Source organism: Notamacropus eugenii, chromosome 1, assembly GCF_028372415.1.
Source record: "Notamacropus eugenii isolate mMacEug1 chromosome 1, mMacEug1.pri_v2, whole genome shotgun sequence".
In the NCBI taxonomy this organism is placed as follows: Eukaryota; Metazoa; Chordata; class Mammalia; order Diprotodontia; family Macropodidae; genus Notamacropus; species Notamacropus eugenii.
In genome coordinates, this window is record NC_092872.1 from 420,744,769 (window position 1) to 420,765,790 (window position 21,022).

A 21,022-nucleotide genomic window follows, 5' to 3' on the forward strand; every position below is an offset into this window, starting at 1 on the left:
AGTCTAGACAGGGGTGGAGAACCTGTAGCTTTGAGGCCACAGGTGGCCCTCTAGGTCCTCAAGTGCGGCCCTGTGGCCCTTGATTTGAACAAATCAAGATTTGTTCTGTGAAGTTTGGGTTTGGTCAATGGGCCATACTTGAGGACCTAGAGAACCATGTGGGGCCTCGAGGCTACAGGCTCCCCACCCCTTGTCTAGAACCTCCATGTTACATATCAATGCAACCAAGAAACAGAAAAAGGAAGGGATTTATTCAAGGTCATGCAGAAAGTGAGTGACTGAACTAGAGACTCCAGGTCTTCTGACATCCAGTCCAGGCCACTTTACATTCCAGGGAAACAGCCTAGGACCACTGATTCAGCAACATCAAGAAGTTTCTAAAAGATGTTTTCTAGAAATGGAAATAAATGGGATAGCATGGGGTGGGGAGGGAAGAGGAGCATAGGGGCAGGTGCGTGATCCATGGGTTGTTTACAGACCAAACACCCATTGCAACAGCCATGTTATAACTGGCAACACAGCTTGTCACCCCACTGCTACTTCCATAATAGAGTCAGTTAAGATTTCCTGAGAGGGAACTCAGCCCTCCCTCTGGCCCTGCCTTATCTCTAGGCTTACCACCTCCCTGAAACCCACCTACTGGAGGCCTGGTCACTCACTGGGCAGAGGGTGAAGGGCTCCTGCTCCTTCCCCCTGGAACCCCAAAAAGGACTCTCAGGAGCAGGTCCTATGGTTGGTTCCTGGCTGCCAGGGAAGAAGTTTATTGGTCTTTCTTCCCCTGGATCTGCCAGCCCAGCTCTAGTTAGCCCCTCCTATTTTGTTCTGCGTGCACTTGGATCCATGCAGACCATTGGGGAAGAGGTCCTGTGAGGCTTAGCATACCTTGTACTTGACTCACCCTTCCTGGGTGAATAAGGAAGCTGGTTAGTTAATCATAACAATCCCTCCCTCATATCTACTCAATATTCTATACTTTTCAAAGCATTTTCAGACCCCTTATCTCCTTTGATCCTTACAACAACCTTGTGAGAAAGGGTCAGTCCGCCAACAAGCATTTATTAAGATCTTACCATGTACCAGGAATGGTGCCAAGTTCTGGGAATCAAATATGTGCAAAAAGAAAGATAGGGCAGGGAATCGTTTACTGTTGTGTTTTGTTTTGTTTTTAAACAGAAGTTCAGAGAGAGGATGTGTTTTTTCTGAGAGCACACAAGGTTAGAGGCAGAGCCCAGGTCAGGATTCTTTCGCCCTCCCTGTTGTTGGAAGCTTGAGGAAGGGACCTTTCTGCTTTCCCCCCCTGATGATGAAGATGTCTAATCCTCAGGCCTCCTTGTCCATGTTCTCACCTTATGCCAGTCCTCCAGTTTCAGGCCCCAAGTATCTTCAGGCTCTCCTCATAGTCCCCTTTGACTGTAAGGTATGTCATGTCAGTAACTCATGGCAGCTGATGATAATAATATATATTTACACTTTAAATATTGCTTTAAAGTTTGCCAAGCTCTTTATATCTAATTAGTCTATTTTATATGTATAAAATCTGATTTGAGCTTCACAACAGCCCTGTAAGGTAGGTGTTGTTTTTATACCCATTTTGTTGATAAGGAAACTGAGGCACAGGCAGGATAAGTGACTTGCCCAGAATCACACGTAAGTGTCTGAGGCTGGATCTGAACTCAAGGTCTTCCTGATTACAGACCTAGTACTCAATCCTCTGTGTCACCAGCTACCTCAAAGAGATGACCCTTTCCAGGTGTGATAATTAATATTTATATAACATTTTAAAGTTTACAAAACATGTTTCCCACAACAACCCTGTGAGGTAGGTGTTACAAGTTTTACTGTCTCATTTTAAAGATGAGGAAAATAAGGCCTTTGACCACATTTACATAGCTGATAAGTGCAAAACTAGGTGACAAATCTGTATCTCCTGAAACTCAAAAATCCTACACTTTCCACTATGCCAGGTTGCCTACCAGGGCAGCTAACACTTTATTAGTTTTTAATCTTATTTGTATTGGAGACTTTTTGTTTTCAACTCAGTCTAGTTTTCAAATATATCCTTCTCTTCTCTCTTATCCAGTAAGCCATCCCCAGTACAAGTATTGTTTCATCCCCAGGTAGATCAGAACCTTGGAGAAGGGGTTGGGAAAGCAGAGGAGAAAGAGAAAGATAAGAAGAAAAAGAAGAGATAGAGACAGACACAGAGACAGACAGAAAAAAATGGGAGAGAGAGTGAGTGTGAGAGAGAATGAGGAGGAGGAGGAGAAGGAAGAGGAAGAAGGAGAAGAAAAAGGAGAAGAAGGAGGAAGAGAAGGAGAAGAAGGAGGAGAAGAAGAATGAGGAGGAGGAGGAGGAGGAGGAAGAGGAAAAAGGAGAAGGAGAAGGAAGGAGAAGAAGGAGGAGGAGGAGGAGAAGAAGAAGCAGCCTGGAGGAACAGTGCCAGGGAGAAGCATTAGATGCCAGGGCAGGTCCTGCTACAGCTAAAGTCAATTTAGGCTAAACACAGAGCATGGTGATTTTTTAATTTCTTCCTCTCTGAAGGTACAGAGAGGTTTAACTTTTTAAAAAATTGTTTACCTGCTTATGTTTCAATGTGTACTTTGTGTCTCAAACTGGCAAATGAGTTATTTTGTCACAGCTAATAAGTATCCGAGGTAGAATTTGAACTCAGATCTTACCTGACTCCAAGTCCTATACTATAGCCACTATACCACCTAGTTGCCTCAAAGAGGTAATGCTTTCTGAATGTAATAATCATAATTTATATTTATATATGTAAGAGCAAGACTGATTGGTAATCCTGCTTGTCTGCTTACCAGCACAGTATAGCAACCACCCCTGATAGACTGGTAACAAATAAAAAGAAGGAAAAATAGTAGTTCAGAAAAACTAACTGATAAATAAAGATTGTCTCACAATATATGTTCTATTCCAAACCCATAGTCCGTCACCTCTGCCAAGAATGGAGGGGCCTTTTCTTCTTTAGGGCCAGGATGGTTATTTTAATCATACAGTTTTTAGCTTATTAACAGGAATTAAGGCCTTCGGTCAAAGAGAAGGTTCAAGGGTGGAATCTTAGACTTCTGGTAGATTTTGCTTTCCTGGGGGAAAGACGGGCTAGAGCCTAGTAGAATATATTATTCTTGAGGACAGGGCTTGTTTCATTCCTGTCTTTGTGTTCCATAACCTAGTACAGATCCTGGCACATAGTAATGGCTTATTAAGTGCTTACTGAATGGAGGCATGGATAAGTCGCTCCGAGACCCCCCTGGTTGCTCTTAGCCTGGGTGGGGGGAATATATTTGTATATGTTTATAGAGTTCAAGTTCGTTGTGTAAGGTGATGACTGCTTGAGCCTTTCCAGCTGGAACCAGAAGCTGCAGCAGGGGCTGGGCCTTGGAAAGGGCAGGCTAAGAATCTAAGCTAGTTCATATATGAGCCTTGGAAACGCACCAGGCTCTAAGGGCACAAAGGGGAGGAGAAGGGAGGAAGCCAGGCCATTCAAGTGAGGAAGTCAGTCTAGAAAAGCAACCTGCCCACCCTGAAGAACTGTCCTAACAAAGAAAACCTTTCCAGGGTCAAGACTTCTGGAGGCTGGAGGAAGAGGCTCAGAGGGCTTTGCGGGTGAGTGTCTCCTCTATAGAGTCATAATCTAACCCCATGGGAGCTTGGTCTTGAGTCTGCTGCTATCTACAAGCTGATTTTTGAGGAGATCTCGGGGTCCCTTGACCCAATGCCACCTTCAGGATGTCTGCGTGTCGTTCAACTCTAAATCCAGTGAACCTAAGATTCCAGATAGGGGAGAGTCTTCCTTTCCCCAGGAAGCCATCAGTACAACTGTGCAGACACGGTCATAGAAGGGTAATGGTGATGGGAGCAGGGTTAGCCACCATCTGGATATAAGCTATTATTATGATGAGTAAGACAATCTATAACATAAATTATATGTAATGATAATATAAATATTTAGAATAATATATTTAATATATTATACATAGAATTGCTATATAAATATATAACATGATATTATTATAATAATATAATGTAGTACTATAGAGATGCCACTTTATTAATAATAGCTGGTATTATTAAAATAGTAATAATAACAAGGCATTGTGTCATGGTACATAGAAAACTAGCCTTGAAATGTGTACACAACAGAAACAGAACTTGGGATTTCAGATTCAGGTGTGTGTGTGTGTGTATGTGTGTGTATGCATATGTGTATGTATGTATAAATATATATGTGTGTGTATATATATATGTATATGTATATATATTTATACTGGTTGTGTGATCCTGGGCAAATTACCTAACTTCTTGGGGTTCTTGTTGTTATTGTTCAGCCGTGTCTGACTCTTTGTGACCCCATTTGGGGTTTTCTTGGCAAAGATCCTGGTAGTGGTTTTATTTCTTTCTCCAGCTTATTTTAGATGAGGAAACTGAGACAAGCAGGGCTAAATGATTTGCTCAGAGTCACCCAGCTAGTAAGTGTCTGGGGCTGGATTTGACTCCAGGCTTATCACTCTATCCTCTGTGCCACCCAGCTGCCCCTCCTGTACTCTCGGCAGCTCTAAAGCTACACGTCATAGATAAAGTGTCAACCACATCCATAGGAGGGACTTTCTCATCCTGAAGTTCCCTATACCAGAGAAATCACAGTCCAATTCCTATCCATAATGACAATAAGAATTATAATCAATGGTAGTAATAAAATAAATGCTTTAAGGTATACTTACTTCAGTCAATGTGCCAAGAGGTTATGTAAGTGAAGGCCTCCGGCATGCATCTGGAGCTGTGAGAAGTGAACTAATTCAGGGCAAGGGTTAGCCCTAGGTATGTAGATTTGGGAACCATCTACACTGAGGGAAAGACAGCACAAATTCAATTTGTGACCACCATAAAGGAAGGCCTTACAATCAGAGGTTAGAGAAGGCTGAGGAAGGTGGTATTAAGGCTTAAGTTAGCAGCATAGGGATGGTATGAGAAATGATGAACTTCTCCAGGAAGGGGCATCTTGTTTAGTAGTGTTGAAACCCAGTAGGGCTATAGATGAAAAATAGAATGAGCTGGAAATTCAGTTTCTGCCCTCTATAAAGGAAGACTTTGGGAGGAGTTTGGTACTCTATCCTCCAGCCCTCTACTTAGCTGAAAAGCAAGGGGACAGCAGGGAAGGGGACATGATAGAGGAGTCCAGAGAAGGGAGAGCAATGCTGACCAGGGCAGGTCCCCACAAGAGTTCACTGATTGGAAGATGGTGAGCAAGAACACAGGTATCTTCCAGGAAGAGAGGGCTACTGGGAATAAGGTGAAGTCTCCAGAGTCAGGATTGGAAGGGAGGAGAGAAGGAAGTGTGGTAGGGGAGAAGTGGAGACAGAAAATGCAGACCATGCTTTGTAGGAACTTAGCAGGTAAGGGAAGGGTGGATGTGTGATGGTAGCCTGAGGGCATGACAAGGTCAAGGGAAGGCCATTTTTTTTTTTAAATTATTTTTTATTTTTTAATGTTTAACGGCCATTTTTTAAGGTAGGAGAAAACCTTGCTATGTTTGAAGGGGCCACTTGATGGGGTGACACTGAGGAAGAGACAGAAGGAAAAGATGACAGGGAGAGGATTTATGAGTTTACAGGGGAAAAAAACCAGGACTAAAAGTCAGGAAAATTGAGATGTCGTCCCAGCTTTGCTCTTAACTAGCTGGGAGTCTCTCTTCCCTCATGGTTTTCCCTCCATAAAATAAAGGGACTAGACTAGGTTCTTACTAAGGTTCAGATGTCAGTGAAGTTGCCACAGTGCCTAGGAAGCCAGAGTCCTGAGGGCAGGCTTCCTGAGGCATGAGGTCTGAGGCCTGTGCCCAACCCTGCCAGGATAGCAGGAGTGGGGCAGGGGTTGCCAATAACAGGGTGAGGCTGGGGAAGTCGCAAAGGGCATCTGGGCAAAGCTGAGAGTTCATCATTCACCAACCAGGTGCTTCCTTTCCTTTCTCCCTCAGATCCTTTCTGTCCCGCCCTAAGGGTGCCCATGAGATAGCCACAGCCAGCCTTGCTCCAGGCAGCAGGATGAGAGGGCTCCGATGCCGGTACACCCAGCTGGTAGGTGGTGACCCCCTCTCCTCGACTCCTCCCCAAGCCTCCACCTCCCTCCCCCCAGCTTTAAACTGTCTGTGCATATGCAGCTGCTCAGTGACTTGGGACTTGGGACTTGGGACTTGGGACAGCGCACCTGAGAGGGTGAAGCCTTTTCTGTTCCTCCTCACAAGGCCCAGCCTTGCCTGACTCTCCCTACCCTCAGCTGTCAGCGCCCCTGCCTTAACCTTGGCAAATATCCTTTAACCCTGCCATTGTCTGGCATGATTCCATAGAGATTGCAGTGGGTGAGGAGAAATCTGTTGGTATGATGCTCCCTGTCCTATTTGGGAGGGCGGGGAGGGGTGGGGGGGTCAAGACACTGAGCTATACCTGGGAAGTGTGGCTGTCCCCTATCGGGACAGTATCTACGAGATGGTATTCTTGCTGAAGCTCTATACTGTGCCCAGCCCCTGCCCTGGGCTGACACTGTAGGTGAGGTATGTGGGCCCATTGTGACTTGAGCTTGGCTTGGGGGAGGGGAAGAAAGTATCATCTGTTGCCAGAGGCCAGGTTAAGCAAGAGGAGCCTGGGAGGAGCTGTGAAGGGCTTTAGGGTAGGGAGCACGCTGGCAGGAGAGGCCCTGACTGATCCTCACTCCCAAGGTTGGGCCTTCTTCCCCTGAGCGGTGCTTAGAGCTCAACACACACACACATACACACACGTACACTCACACACATGCACACACACATGCACATACATGCACAGCACACACAACATACACAATGCACATCCACTTACACATACGCACATGTATACACATGCACACATGAGCATACACACATGCACTCACATACCTATACATACACACATGCACTCACACACCTATACACACACATGCATGGGCACACGCACATACATTAGAACAGGAAGGGACATTAGAGACCCTCTAGTTGGAGGGTTCTCAGTCTTTTTGGTGTTCTGGGCTCCTTTAGCAAACAGTAAAACCTACTGCAGCCTTCTCAGAATAATATTTCTAAATAAATAAAAAATGCATAGGATTACTAAGGAAACCAATTATACTGAAATTTCATTATCAAAATATTTTTCAGAAACAAAATTTGTGATATAGTCATCTCATGTGCCTCTCTATTAACACACAAATAATAATAGCTAACATTTACAAAGTTCTTTAAGGTCTGTAAAGAACTTTGTAAGCTTTCTGTAAACGTTATCTCACTTCACCTTCACAACAACCCTGTGAGGTAGGTGTTATCTCCATTTTACAGAAGAGAAAACTGAGGCATACAGAAGTGAAATGACTTACCCAGGATCACACAGCTAGTAAGTATCTGAGGTAGGATTGGAACTCAGATCTTTCCCATTCCAATTCTAGTTTTCTATTTACTGTACCATTTAACTGCCTTAAATGACAAGGTAATACATTTAAAATATAGGTAAATTAAAGGGTCTTACAACTATAGTAACTTCAAAGTAATGATATTTCAAGATATCTACAACAATTTTAATGTAATATAAAAATACCTAGGATTTTTCTTGGTGACATCACAGGTACTGCTAATACTCCTGCAGTTTGTGGCCTACATTCACAATGGAAGAAAATGCTAAATTGTTAGTGAAAATAAAGACGTAATTTTTTTTCCCCTTCCAAGTTCATGGACCCCCTGAAATCTATCTGTGGATCTTAGGTAAAGAGCCCCTAATCTAATCCAACTTCCTCATTTGATAGATGAGGAAACTGAGACCCAGAGAGGGAAAAAGAAATAAAATAGAAAGTGGTCTAGTCTGTATTTGAAATTAGTTGTCTGATTCTAAATCTAGGTCTCTTTCACGCTATGATGCATGAGCTTACATCTGGACACCTGTGTACACACACACACACACATACACACACATACACACATATATAGAAACATACACATACACACCCACAGACACACACACGCACACATACATAAACACATGAGTTATAAGGTCTTTGTTCCTGGCACCTGGATAGGAGGGACTGTGAGTAGATGTAAGGACAGGCATTCTGGATGTTCTGACACCTGTTTCTGCTCCCCCATCCTCCGAGCTGTGACCTGACCTCTACCCCAGGACAGGACAGACTCAGAAGGGCCAGGAGTACAGAAACCTTGATTGGAGGACCCCTAGCTGCCCAGAGGTCTCTGTCTCCTTACATCAGGACACCAGCCTTCGCCAGCCCAACTCCATGGGAAATGTCCCCATTTTCATCCCTAGGGAGTTAGGGAAATTTGTGTCCTTGGGACCAAAGAGTTGTTTTCCCCTCCCCAGAAGGAGGAGCTGAGCTGGAGGTAACTTGCTCCTGAGAAGAGAGCACTTCCTGGGTGCATGCGCGGCCGTAGTACTCAAAGGCCTCAGAAGATGATGTCATGGCCACCAGAATTGGGAGTGCACAGCTGAGGCTGCAAAGGGACATAGGAGGGGGGCTAAATGCTTGAGTGGAAATTTAGACCGTGTGGATTGGATTTCAGACCTGTCTATATTAGAGGCCCAGTTTTGCCACAAACTCCATATGTGTTATTAGGGAAATCTATACAATTTCCTCTCTATGCAATAAGGTTCAATAAGATGAGATGGTATCTAAAGTCTGTTCCAGATTCTATGTTTCTACAATTTAATGTATATCTTAGAGAGAAACAAGGGGGGCCACACCTAAGAAGGTCACCTTCTCCACTGCTCAGGCCCCTACAGCCCATGACTGAATCCACTGCTCTCCTGTCCACACTGTATCTCCCACAGCCTAGCCAGCCCGATGATCCACTGCCAGGAGAGGCTGAGGCCCAGACTGTGCCAACTGCTCAGGGACCAGGCATTGAGGAGGCTTGGGTCCCCACCCTGGAAGAGAGCAAAGTCCTTCACACAGAGGAATTCAGGCAGGTATGGATGGCTACTGAGTGGAACTTATGGACTTTGGATCTGAGCCTGAGACGGCTTTCTTTCTGGACAATGGCAGAGAGGCTAGCAGTAGGGAGATCTAGATTCTTCTCCTGGCTCTATTATTTCATTGATGTGGAAATAGGACTGGTTATTTCCCTGCCATGAACTCTTTCTATAAATGGTGATACTATATTGGCCCCATCTGTGTCACTAGTGGTTTAAAGGCTCTACGCTTTTCCATGGCTCTGTCCTGAGGCAGAGAACTGAAACCATAGGGCAAGTCTTCTCATCCTTAGTTATTATTACTGGCCTGAGTCCTCCTGGTCTCCCCATCCTTCCCTCACCTTGTCTGAGGAAGAACACCCCATTCATGCTCCTAGTTCTGTCTCCAGCTTCTTCCACACTTTCCGCTTCGGTTCACTGGCCACTCCTGGACTCTGGTTTACTGCACTGAAAGAGATGGTTTCAGCCTGAAGAGCCTGTATCGGAGGATGGAGGGCCAGAGCTCTCCCGTGCTACTGGTCCTCAGGGATAGGGATGGCCAGGTAAGTGGGGCCAAGTCTAATGGTGGGGGAGGGCTGGTTCAAGGCAAAGGCTTGAGTGCTGAAAGAGGTCGTGTTGGCACCTCCCTGCCCCAATGGGGCCCTAGGAGTTTCTCTTCTCTGGAGACAGTCTCTCTAGAAGCACATTCACCTGCATTCCCCAGAGGAAAGACACACAAAGAGCAGAGGAATGAGAATGCTCCCCCAAGAGGGCCCAAGGACAGGGTCCCCTCACCATATGCCAAGGTGCAGGCCCTATGGCTGAAGGTTCACATAGCTGGCCAGTCATGAGCTGAGTCAGACACTGGGAATCCCTAATAAAGAAATACTCATCCCTGTACTTCTCCCCCCTCAACTACCACAAAATATAGATGTCTGAATTCTGGTCCCCCAACAGTTTTATGATCTGGTCTTCCTCGAACATCTCCCTCTCTCTTTTTCTCTCTATCTCTTTCTGTCTCTGCCTCTCTGTCTCCTTCCCCTCTTCTCTCCTCTTTTGTTTCTCTGTTTCCTATCTCCCCTCCAGCAGGATTGGGGGAGTTGTCCTATAATTAATCCTTCCCAGCAACATCAGCTTTGATTCCCATCCCTACTCAGAACACCCACTTAGAAATTTTTGTGTCTGGGGCAAGTAAACAAATAGTACCTAGGAGAAGTGGCACTAGACATGCCATCACTTTGGCAATTTTCTTATCAGGGGCATTCGGAGACCCTGGGGAATTTGAAGTTGCTTCTGGGAAGGGGTTGGGATACAGAGCAGTCTGGAGTAGGGGAGAAGCTCACTCTAGCCTACCACATAAGAGCTTCCCATTTTAACTAATTGTTCTTGATAATAAGGTGCCAAGATCTGTTCTTCTATGCTGCTAAGAGATGCAATTTCAGGGCCTTCAAATTTGTCATCCTTGGGCAAAGCCCAAGTTGCCCTATTTAGTTATGGCCTTGTTTCTTCTAATCAGTCCATCAATAAGCATCTCTCTCTCTCTCCTTCCACTCTCCTCTCCTCTTCTGTTTCTCTTTTTCCTATCTCCCCTCCCTCTGCCCCCCCTTTCTTTTCAGGGTATATTTTTAATGAAATTTTTTTGAGCACCTCTCAAGAATCTACTGCCTGCTTAGCTCTGGGCTCACTCAGCTGCCCTGTTAGGAGGGAGAAAAGAGTGAACCATCTTTGTTCTTGGAGAGCTAGGTGGGGAGACAGAACTTGTCCACAGGAAACAATTAGAGAAAAAAGACAAGGCAGTATGGAATTTAAGGCTAAATGGCAGGTTTCAAACTCCAAATGTTGTAAATGTTCACTATGGACTGGAGCAGTTGGTGAAGGCTCCCCAGAGGAGAGACTACCCATCCTGGGCCTTGAAGGATGAGGACAATTTTAATAGAAGGAAGGGCATTTCAGGCTGGAAATCTGCATAGGTATAGGGATGCTCTATTTATGGGGTGATTGGCACTAGTTATAGATCCAGGACGTAGACCATCACTGAGAACCACACTTGAGTGGGGGAAGGGGCGGTGGTGATGATAGGGTGGTGGTGGTGGTGGTGGTGGTAGCGATGGTAGTAGTGATGGTCCTATGAAGACAAGGGTAGTTTGTTCCTTGGTGAAACTACAGAGAGCCAGAGAACTTCCTAAGGATACTCCCTCTTGTTCCCACAAGGCCTGTGACAGTTGCCAAGCATGCTTCTTCTTCCTGTTTCAGATATTTGGTGCCTTCTCCTCAACAGCCATCCGGGTCAGCAGCTGTTTTTATGGCACTGGAGAAACCTTCCTTTTCTCCTTCTCCCCACAGTTGAAGGTATGGTCTCCAGCCTGGAGCCAGGTCTGAGTGAACCTCTTGGGTTCCTCAGGCAGCACAACTCTGTCCCCACTGGGCACAACTTTTTTTTTTTTTTTTGAGGCAATCAGGATTAAGTGACTTGATCAGTGTTACACAGCTAGTAAGTATCTGAAGCTGGACTTGAACTCAGGTCCTCCTGTCTCCAGGGCAAATGTTCCAAGTTAATCCTTTATTGAGTCAACTATCCCTCTCTGTAATTTTTCCACTTCAGTTCTAATACTGTTCTTTAGGACCAAGCAGGATAAATCTGATCCTTCTTTCAGATAATGGTCCCTAAGATATTTGAACAGGGGTGCCTAAGTGGCACCATAGTGCACAGAGAGCTGGTCCTGAAGACTCCTGTTCCTGAGCTGAAATCTGGCCTCAGACACGTACCAGCTGTGTGACCCTGGAAGTCACTTAACCCTTTTTGCCTCAGTGTCTTCATCTATAAAATGATCTGGAGAAGGAAATGGCAAACACTCCAGTATCTCTGTCAGGAAAATCCCTAAATGGAGTCATGGAGAGTTGGACACAACTGAAAATGAATTGAACAAAGATATCTGAACACAGTAATCCTGAGAAGCAGTTTGTTTGCCATTAGCTTCATACATTTGTGAGTCTTAGGAAGTCATTTATTTTATCTCTGGTGCCATTCCCCACCCGTACCCCACTCCCAACTCTCCTAGCTAAGGTAAAAATGAGCTTTGGACTCAAGTCATCAAGAAATCTAGAATCAACGTCTGAAATATATCTTCCCTAGTAAAAGTTCTCGTTGGCACAAAATCAAGATTATTGCGGTAACCTCCTATAGATTTTCATGCTTCTTGCTACAAATACTTCTTATATCACCAAGCCTCTTATCTTATCCATCCCTGGTCCAGTCACTTTAGAAGAATCCAATTCTATTGTTTTAAAGATGATGAAACTGAGGCAGACTGATGGTGAAGTGTATAGAGTGCTGAGCCTGGAGTCAGTAAGACCTGAGTTCAGATCCTGCTTTAGACAATAGCTGTGTGACCCTAAGCAAGTCATCTGACTTTTGTCTGCCTCAGCTTCTTCACCCGTAAAATGGAGATAATACTTCCTACCTCACAAGGTTGTTGTAAAGATAAAAAGATAATATTTGGCTTTGCGGTCTTACAAATGCTGGCTGTGATTATGCTTATAATTATTGCCAAAATAACTTTGCAAGGCTCTGATGATGGGACACTCCTTGCTTGAAAAACAAACAAAAACAAAATAAACCTGCAGTTTCCCATTGCATCTATGGGTGAAATACAATTTCCTTAGCTTTGTCATTTAAGGCTTTTCACAATTTGGTTACCACCTAGCTTTCCAGCTAAATTCAAGCCACACCCTTTTGTGAACTCTATGTTACAGTAAAACTAAGCTATTTTTTGTTTAGTCACTTTTCAGTAATGTTTGACTCTTCTTAACCCCTTTTGGGGGTTTTCTTGGCAGAGATACTGGAGTGGTTTGCCATTTCCTCTCCAGCCCATTTCATAGATGAGGACATTGAGGCAAATGGGGTTTAAGTGAGTCGCTCAGGGTCATACAGCTAGGAAGTGTCTGAGACCAGATGTGAACTTAAGGAAGAGGAGTCTTCCTGACTCCAAGTCTGGCACCTTATCCACAGCGTCACTTAGCTGCCCCTATAATAGTCTGGCCATTAAAAAACAAAACAAAAAACCTTCTTGCACACCTTTGCTCTCTTTTAATCTGGCAAAAATGCTGTGAGATAGGCAGGGCAGAGATTATTCTTCTCATGTTTAAGATGAGAAAGCTGAGTCTCAGAGGAGGAAGTGACCAATTCAACATCACCCAGCTGGCAAATGACAGACCTGAGGTTTCGTGATCCTCAAGCTTTCCCCCCCACCACACCCTACTCTTCTCTCTCCCCATCACCTTCTCTTAGCTGGGATCAGGGAATGGAAAAATGGGAGAGTTCTGAATTCAGAGAATTCTGCCACCAAGTGGTGACCAGCAGTACTGCTAGATGCTCAGGTCCATATCACTAAAAATGTTTTTCTTCTTATTGCAGGTATTTAAGTGGACCGGAAGTAATACGTTCTTTGTGAAAGGAGACCTGGACTTGCTGGTAATGGGGAGTGGCAGGTATGCATTCCATAAGCCTTCCTGGGATTCAGGGGTCTCGTGTTCTCATCTCCTGCCTCTTTTAAGGGACATAGGTCTGGGACTCTCCCTCCTTAGAGCTTCTTTCCTGGTCAAACATGCAGTTAGAAATAAATCATTTTTTATAAGGTGCAATAACAGGGCAGTTTAGTACGTTTGGTCCTTTTCCCCTTTCCTGGTAGGGCAAACATTAGCACCACATGGCAGATATAAAGGCTGACTAGTGACTCCCTTCTCTAAGAGGGTAACACTCACCAAAGCAGCTGAGACCTCCCTCTAGACATAGGTAAGGCCAACTTGACCTACAGACTCAACAGACAAGATGTAAAGGGTGACAGGAATCTCCGACTCAAATGGGCCTCCTCCTATCTCTTTATTACTGATAGCTGAAGACTCAGCCATTACAGGGTCATTCCTTTGTAGAGTTAAGCATTGTCTATTAAAACATTGCAAATAAGAGGTAGGGTCTGAGTATAGAGATGTCAAATGTTTTTGACCTGTTGATCAGTTTCGCTGAACCGCTTTTTCCCCTTTAATTTTTTATTTAATATTTTCTAAAATAAAGGTTGGCTCTTTGGGAAGAAGAGGGAAAACAAACATTTGGGAAATGTAGGTGATGTAAAAACAAAACACAGCAATAAAGATTTATTTTAAAAAACCAAACATTGCAAATATGTCCTATAGGGTAAGCTCTCTAGTTCCTAAATTCACATGACTCAGCATATTTGATGGGTACATGACTTCTGGAGTGGCACCTGGCTGGCTGGCAGAAACAGGGAAAGGGTACAAGTAAGGGAGGTTCAGGGCCCTAAAACGTTTTCAACCAAATCAAAGCTTTGGCAGAGGATGACCCTAACTGTCAATCTGATATCTTTAACCCAAATGTGATTTGATGCTAAGAACCAGAAGCATTCCTGATGCTCAGGTTTCTTTTTGTCTCCAGTGGTCATTTTGGGCTGTGGTTGGATGGGGACCTGAACCATGGGGGAAGCCGCCCCTGTGATACCTTCAACAATGAAGTGCTGGCCAGCCAGGAAGAATTCTTCATACAGGATCTAGAGGCTTGGGCCTTGAGCTGATTTACCAAGACCGGCAAAGCCTGTTGTGACCTTCTCACTGGGGCCTTGCTCACTTCTCCTCCCCCAGGGTATCCGCATAAGGGGACAATTTAAGTTGTTGGCCTGACTTGCTTGGTTAGTTACATAAATTGCAGTTCCTTATCTATCAAAAGGCTTGTATAACTAGGGCAAGAATATGGGGGATAGATATTATCTTAAAACTATCTTCCAGTTGCAAATGACTGTTTGCTTTGAATAAACCTGGATCCCAGGCAATTCTCTTCAGAACTTCCAGATAATGTGCCATCAAATGGGGTCCAAATCCTACAGGCAAAGAGTATTTAAGTTCTTGATAAGGACTGCAACACACTGAGGGTCCAGGGAATTGGATATACCAGCCTTTCCCTTCCCTCAACACTACCTTATCCCTCCATTTTTTTCCTGGGATATTTACTATGGATATAGTGACTAGTTCATGGCTGGTGCACTCCTCTGCCCCAAACCACACAATGCTCAAATGCAGTTGTCTCTTAAGAGATGGCTTAGAAGGGCAGAGATCACACTCAGGTTCAATTATCTACCATATCTCTTTGTCCAGATTTTTCCAGCTCACCAGGGCTGGTCTAGCGTAGGGCTGCAAACTACCATATCAAATCCATGTCAGACTGAAATCAATGCCCTGGAGTAAACGCTCTGTTGGGGAAGTACCCTACAATGTGAAAGTGTCAAGAGGAATCAACATTCTGAGTGATTTCACATGCCTAGCCAAGTTATACCACCAAGCATAAGGACTCCTAAGGGAGATGGGAGGAAGACTTGAGACTCAATAAGGCCCCCGAGGAGGGGTGCAGCTCCTGTTGTTGTGTAGAAGTTGTTGGCCTTTGGACACAAGAAACAAGGGCGCTTTTCTCTCCTGGCCAGTACCTGCTTTCCCATCCTCCCATCCTTAAAAGACTGATCCCTTTCAAGGACGCTATTGCTTTCTGAAGCTGGGTCACAGAAATCAATAACAAAGATCCAGCTAAATGACTTCTGCACTCACAGGCTAAGGAGACTGGTGAGAGAGTGAAAAATTGTGGTCAAGATGAAACATGCCTCTTTTGTTCAATGACAGAAGGATCTCAGTTTAAGACAACGGGTCAAGTCTCCAATGGAGGATGACAAGCAGCCTGAAAGAAGTCCTGAGAGAGCAGGATGTTTGCTTGGAGATAAATTCACAAAGCTTTATTGCAGTATTTTTCCACACTTGTCACAGTCATCAATTTTTAAAAATGCAATGTTCTTATTAAGAAAATATTCTGTAATTCCAGCAGTGGAGACACCAAAGTCTGTTCATACACAAACATCAAAGATGTTTCTTAAGTCAAATTTGAACCTGATAACCAGAGCAGGGAGGCAAACATTATAAAATATAAAGTGCATCTGCCTTGACAGGACAAAAATGCAAACAGCAGACTTAGATCTTCTGCCCCACCTCCCCAATGTGTGCGCATTAATGATACAGTAGTAAGATAGAAAATTCCAGAGTCAAGCATGATTCAACAAGTGTTTTGCATAAATAAGACATTCTTCTCTTTTACACTCCTGCCCTTGATTCTGGATACATAATCTTAATAAAAAGCACTTATATAGCACAGTAATTCTGAGAACCTCCATTTTTTCTTTTTGCTAGCTCTCCCCCTCCCCCCATCTCATATCCTCTTGTCACTGAACAAAGTGATTTATCCAAGGTCACATAAGAAATCAGTGTTGTATAACATAAAAAGGAAAACGGGAGAAGTGATGGCAGGGGCTGCATGTTCTTATTCAGTTGATCAAATCAACCTAATGTCATCTATTCTGAGGGAAGATAATAATCCTCAAGTGATGTCTACTTGCCTTTTTTTTGGGGGGGAGGCAATTGGGGTTAAGTGACTTGCCCAGGGTCACACAACTAGCTTGAGGCTGCATTTGAACTCAGGTCCTCCTGATTCCACGGCCAGCGTTCTTTCCACTATGTCACCGAATTGCCCCATGTCCACTTGTTTTTGAAATATAATCCTATATTCACTTGGTGACTGTCTCCAATATCCTTCCAGTTTGACCCTAGAATCAGGAGCCCAAACACTCACTAGACTGAGAAAAGAAGGCTGCCCACCCAGGCCTTTGGAGGCAATTCACTTGAAGATCAAGGCCAGTGGATGATGTTGCATTATGATCTCATCCAATTTAACAAGCATTTTTAAAAGTGTTTTTTGTACATAATGCCCCATGTTAGGTACTGGGGGAGGTGTATAGATAAGAAGACATGGTCTCTCCTCCCAAGGACTTTATAATCTAGCAATTAAAATAACATAAACATGATGAGGTAACATGAGAGGTACATAAAGTGCCATAAAGAACCAAAAAAGGCAGAATGTTTCATGTGTGGGACCATAGAAGGTTTCATGAAGGTGGTTTTGGTCTTCAAAGGTGTGGAAGATTTTACCTCCCAAAGAACAGTCTGTAGATGTCTGGGGATGTGGCCTGCACTCCACTTTACCCTTGCCAGTCAAGCCTAGATAAGACAAGGTCTTGGACTAAGTAGACAGTATTAGCATGCACATAATCACGGCAAAGGATGAGCAGGGGTCCAGGGTTCTTTAATTATCCATTCCTACTCTGGGCACCTTGGGAAAAGGGAGGTTTTACACTGATCTAGGCCTGAAAGCCACCAAGGAAGTCACAAGGATGGCGGCAAAGTCTGGTCTTTTTGCTCAACAATATCTCGATGCGATCTATTTTGTTGAGGCAGTGGAAACTTACTCCCCGGTCACAGCAGTGCCTTGGAAAAGTTTTTTTTTTTTAATAGCAAAGCCTTCTTACAGTCTTGTTTGTTCAGAAATAAGAGTGAACGAAATCTGCCAAGAGAGAGGGAAGTATTTAGTTGAGGGTGTAGCTGCTATCAAGTGGCAATGTTGTCCTGTGTTAGAGCCCTTTCATGGTCTGCACAGGGACTGACCAGACACGGATCTACAAAGGTCATTTCACTCTGTCCACTGAGATCAGTTTGATTTGGAATAATGTGCCTTGAACCATATGCTTTTTCCCTAGAAACAACTTTTCTCCCAAGTGCTAACTCCAAGTATGCCTTGCCTCAGGTCTACAGAAGACTAGTAGGCATGCACTTACCTTGGAGGGCCAGGCTGGGCCCCATGACTCTATAGGATTCTACTGTTCTAACCAGGGATGGGCAGGCCAGCTTCAGTTTACCATCCCCCAATGAGGAGACAACACAGCAAGTCTATCAAGTCTGTCTCCCATAAATTTTTAAGACAGTTTCCTTCCCTCAGGAATTGAGCGTATTAAAGTGGTGCTTTTTTTTAAACAAAGAATTAAGAGTAGTAGATACCAAGCCAATTTTGAATTAGTAATAAAAAGGTTTATGCTTTTCCTGCAGTCTACAGATTATATACCTGATATAAGATTCTCCTGTCCCCTCATATAAAAAATGTTCTATTGCAACTAAAAACTTAAAATTGTCATGGAATTTGTTACAAATGTTGCTTGTAATAAAATTCCCTTATTTGAAGCTCTTAGGTCCCCAAGTTAATTTGGAGAAAAAGCCTGTGATTCATTTACATTCCGGTCAACTTCCAATTGAGAGATATGCAAAAACAGCTTTGTTTGAAGAAGCCAAGAAATAGATAGTAGATGTGTTTAAGCCTTCTTGCAGCATTGTGACTTGGGCAGATCCCTTCATAGCAAACATATAAGTGGACACAGTGAGAGACATTCTCATTCTACTAATCCTTATTCAAAAACAGTTTGGTTTTGGCTTTGGAACCCTCTCTTTTACGTTGTGGACCTTGGCATTCACGTTGAGAATTCCAACTTGCTTTCATAGGTGTTAGTGTTGGGGCCACAACATCACCATCCTATTTTCCAAGAAGAAAAAAAAACAACAAACACAGAAAAGATAGTTATACCATTTGATCTCAGAGTGAGGACAGATACAATTTTATTAGACTCAGAAAATGGCAGAGCAAAAGTAGAATCTGGAACTCAACTAACCCAGTGCCCTCCAATTTACAGGTTGGGAGCAAAAGGATCAGAGATGAAGCAGCTTGTCTACTTTGGCACCCTAGGAATATTGGCAAGTTAGTGGCAGAGTCCAGATGAGTACTTAGACCTCCAAGTCCCTTCCTCTCACTCACTGTGTTCAATTCCCTAAATTATGTGTATCATAGACGCACAATTGCCTGAGCTCAGTCCACCTTAGCACTGTCATGATAGCATGAGACCAAGAAGCCTTATCAAAATGGAAAGATTTAATTAAGCATTACTATCAAGCCTTACCATTCCCATTATCAAAGGGTGACTTTGATATAGGAAGATACTGTTGACCCACCAGCAAGGGTTCCCAATTTTATTTCTACTAAATGGGAGTGGGCTGCACTGTACCATTTTTATATCTGTGAGGTAATTAACTGGCTTAATACTATGGCCTGTGGGAGGGAACTGTTTTCCCACCAAGTGAACCACAGTGGAGAATCTTGGCTTCATTAGTATGGTGCTTAACCCAGACTGTTACCTAGTGCAGATTTCTACTCTATCCCTAAATTAATGATCCCTCCAAACAAAATATTGCTGGGACCTCCAGGAAGAGAACAGGGAGAACAAGCCCCACTACTTCCTTACTCAAGGAGCAGTACTAAGACTGGATATGTTTACTGAAAGGAGGTCTCTTCGAGATGTCTTAACATATGAGCCCTTGTTTGTGTCACATGAGAAAAGCAATCTTGCCATGTTTCATGATGACTAAGCACAGCCATCTACCTTTTAAGACATCTCCATGTCTATGGTGCATCATACCTTCTCATGCTGAAATTTGGTTATTCTGTGATTGGGCATGTCCAAAGTGGCCTGATTGTTTCTCACTCAAACCACCATGTAACTCTGGGGGTCTTCCTTTGTTATAGCTGATCAGATACCAAGACCCATCAAATTCTTCCTTAGAAAAATTCTTCACATAGATCCTTTCCTCTACAATATGGTTATCATTGCTCTAGTCTACAGTCTTCACAATATAGCACGACTACTTTAATGTCTTTCTTACTGGTCCCTAATTCCCAATCTTCCTTGGAGAAGTCTTCATTACTCAATGGACTCTCACCGCTTATAAAACAAAGCCCAAACTCCTTAGCTTCGCTTTCAGAGTTCCCTACAATCTCATTCTTCCCTACTTAGTCAACCTTAATTCCTACTACATTCCATTACTTCAATGAAATTGATTTTTACACAAATATGTTACATTCATTGTAGACTTTAAGACTTAGTCCATGTTCCTTCAAGGATACTATTCATGTATTAAGACTTAGCTCAGGCTCCACTATTTTCTTTTGTTTTAACTTCAAATTTAAAAAATATTCTATTAATTATCACAGCACTCACAAAATTACAAAAATAGTAATATGGGGTGGGGGCACGGATCCACGATGGTGGAGAAGGCAGTGACTTGCCTGAGCTCTCCCAAATTCCCCTCGAAACAACTTTAAAGTAATACCCCGAGATGAATTCTGGAGTAGCAGAACCAATAAGAGGACAGGGTGAAACAATTTTCTAGCCCAAGACAACTTGGAAGATTGACAGCAAATGTCTGTCTCACTAGGGTGAGAGTGGAGCATAGTTCAGTGCGAGTCACACCCTAGCAAGCCAGGAGCAGGTTTTGAGGATGACAGAATTGGCAGGGGCACTTGAATCAGCTGCAGTAGGTTCTGGAGCTCTCAGCTCAAAGACTGTAAGGAGGTCAAGACAAGAGGCCAGAAAGAGATTACAGGGAAGCTTTTGCCGGCAGTGGGTATAGGACTCTGTTGCACTGCCATACAAAGTTCCAGGTCACAGTCCCAGGAAGAGGAAGCTGAGTGCTAACACACTACAGTGTGTCACCACAGAGGAGCAAGGACACTGGTCACAGTTCCAGGGTTAAGAAGCATGCTTGCAATTGCTCACAGACCATAGCATAGGCCAGGAGAGCAGTGACCAAACTTCTCTTAAATCAAACTACCTTGGAAGAACTAAAAACTTACAGATGCTCAGAACTAGCTCTGAAAGTAGCAGCATGAAAATCCTGAAGCTTGAGACAGTGCCTCCTCCACCCCAGGAATAGAGTCCAACTTTCACATAAAGTTAAAAGTCAAGAAACAGGCTGGGGAAATGAGTAAAAAACAAAAAAAAGAATTTGACCACAAAAAGTTAACATGGTGATAGGGAAGATCAAAACACTCAGAAAAAAACAAAGTTAAAAAAGCTACATACAAAGAAAAATGTGAATTGGTCAAAGGCTCAAAAAAGAATTCCTGGGAGGGCTCCAAAAGGATTTTAAAAATCAAGTGAGAAAGTTAGAGGAAAAATTGGGAAAAGATATGAGAGTGATACAACAAAATCATGAAAAAAAGACTCAATAGCTTGGTAAAAGAGGCACCAAAAATACTGATGAAAGTAACATCTTAAAAAACAAAATAGTCCAAATGG

The 21,022-nt window shown here is 43.6% G+C and overlaps 2 protein-coding genes and 1 long non-coding RNA gene across 6 annotated transcripts in view; 1 reads left to right on the forward strand and 2 right to left on the reverse strand.

Moving 5' to 3' along the window:
* Positions 1-1,133: 1,133 nt before the first annotated feature.
* On the reverse strand, positions 1,134-6,550 carry LOC140518907 (uncharacterized). Its single transcript, XR_011972039.1, has 3 exons — positions 6,456-6,550; positions 4,740-4,862; positions 1,134-1,410 (listed from the first exon to the last, which is right to left on the reverse strand). It is a non-coding gene; the product is annotated as an uncharacterized lncRNA (long non-coding RNA).
* Positions 3,419-16,585, forward strand: TLDC2 (TBC/LysM-associated domain containing 2). 3 transcript variants are annotated; one of them, XM_072631454.1, is made up of 7 exons: positions 3,419-3,624; positions 5,990-6,089; positions 8,847-8,984; positions 9,377-9,529; positions 11,220-11,315; positions 13,381-13,454; positions 14,416-16,585. In XM_072631454.1, the coding sequence occupies exons 2-7, from the start codon at positions 6,057-6,059 to the stop codon at positions 14,549-14,551; spliced, it is 630 nt and encodes a 209-aa protein (XP_072487555.1). In that variant the 5' UTR covers positions 3,419-3,624; positions 5,990-6,056; the 3' UTR covers positions 14,552-16,585. The 3 variants fall into 3 exon arrangements, with proteins under 3 accessions (XP_072487555.1, XP_072487554.1, XP_072487556.1); XM_072631453.1 differs by lacking the exon at positions 3,419-3,624 and having other exon boundaries at positions 6,003-6,089; positions 8,789-8,984; XM_072631455.1 differs by lacking the exon at positions 3,419-3,624 and having other exon boundaries at positions 6,003-6,089; positions 8,789-8,984; positions 15,129-16,585.
* Positions 15,728-21,022, reverse strand: part of SAMHD1 (SAM and HD domain containing deoxynucleoside triphosphate triphosphohydrolase 1) — a 52,261-nt gene continuing 46,966 nt past the window's right edge. For both annotated transcript variants that reach the window (XM_072631452.1, XM_072631451.1), the window contains one exon: positions 15,728-18,426. In XM_072631452.1, the coding sequence (XP_072487553.1) occupies positions 18,295-18,426 (132 nt within the window). In that variant the 3' untranslated portion in view covers positions 15,728-18,294. The remainder of the gene's footprint in view (positions 18,427-21,022) is intronic.

Excerpts from the sequence above, each read along its gene's own strand:
- TLDC2 (XM_072631453.1), top strand. The coding sequence starts at position 8,802 with ATGACTGAATCCACTGCTCTCCTGTCCACACTGTATCTCCCACAGCCT. Across the intron at positions 8,985-9,376 it reads ACACAGAGGAATTCAGGCAG|CTTCTTCCACACTTTCCGCT; the intron begins GTATGGATGGCT and ends TTCTGTCTCCAG. Across the intron at positions 11,316-13,380 it reads CCTTCTCCCCACAGTTGAAG|GTATTTAAGTGGACCGGAAG; the intron begins GTATGGTCTCCA and ends TTCTTATTGCAG.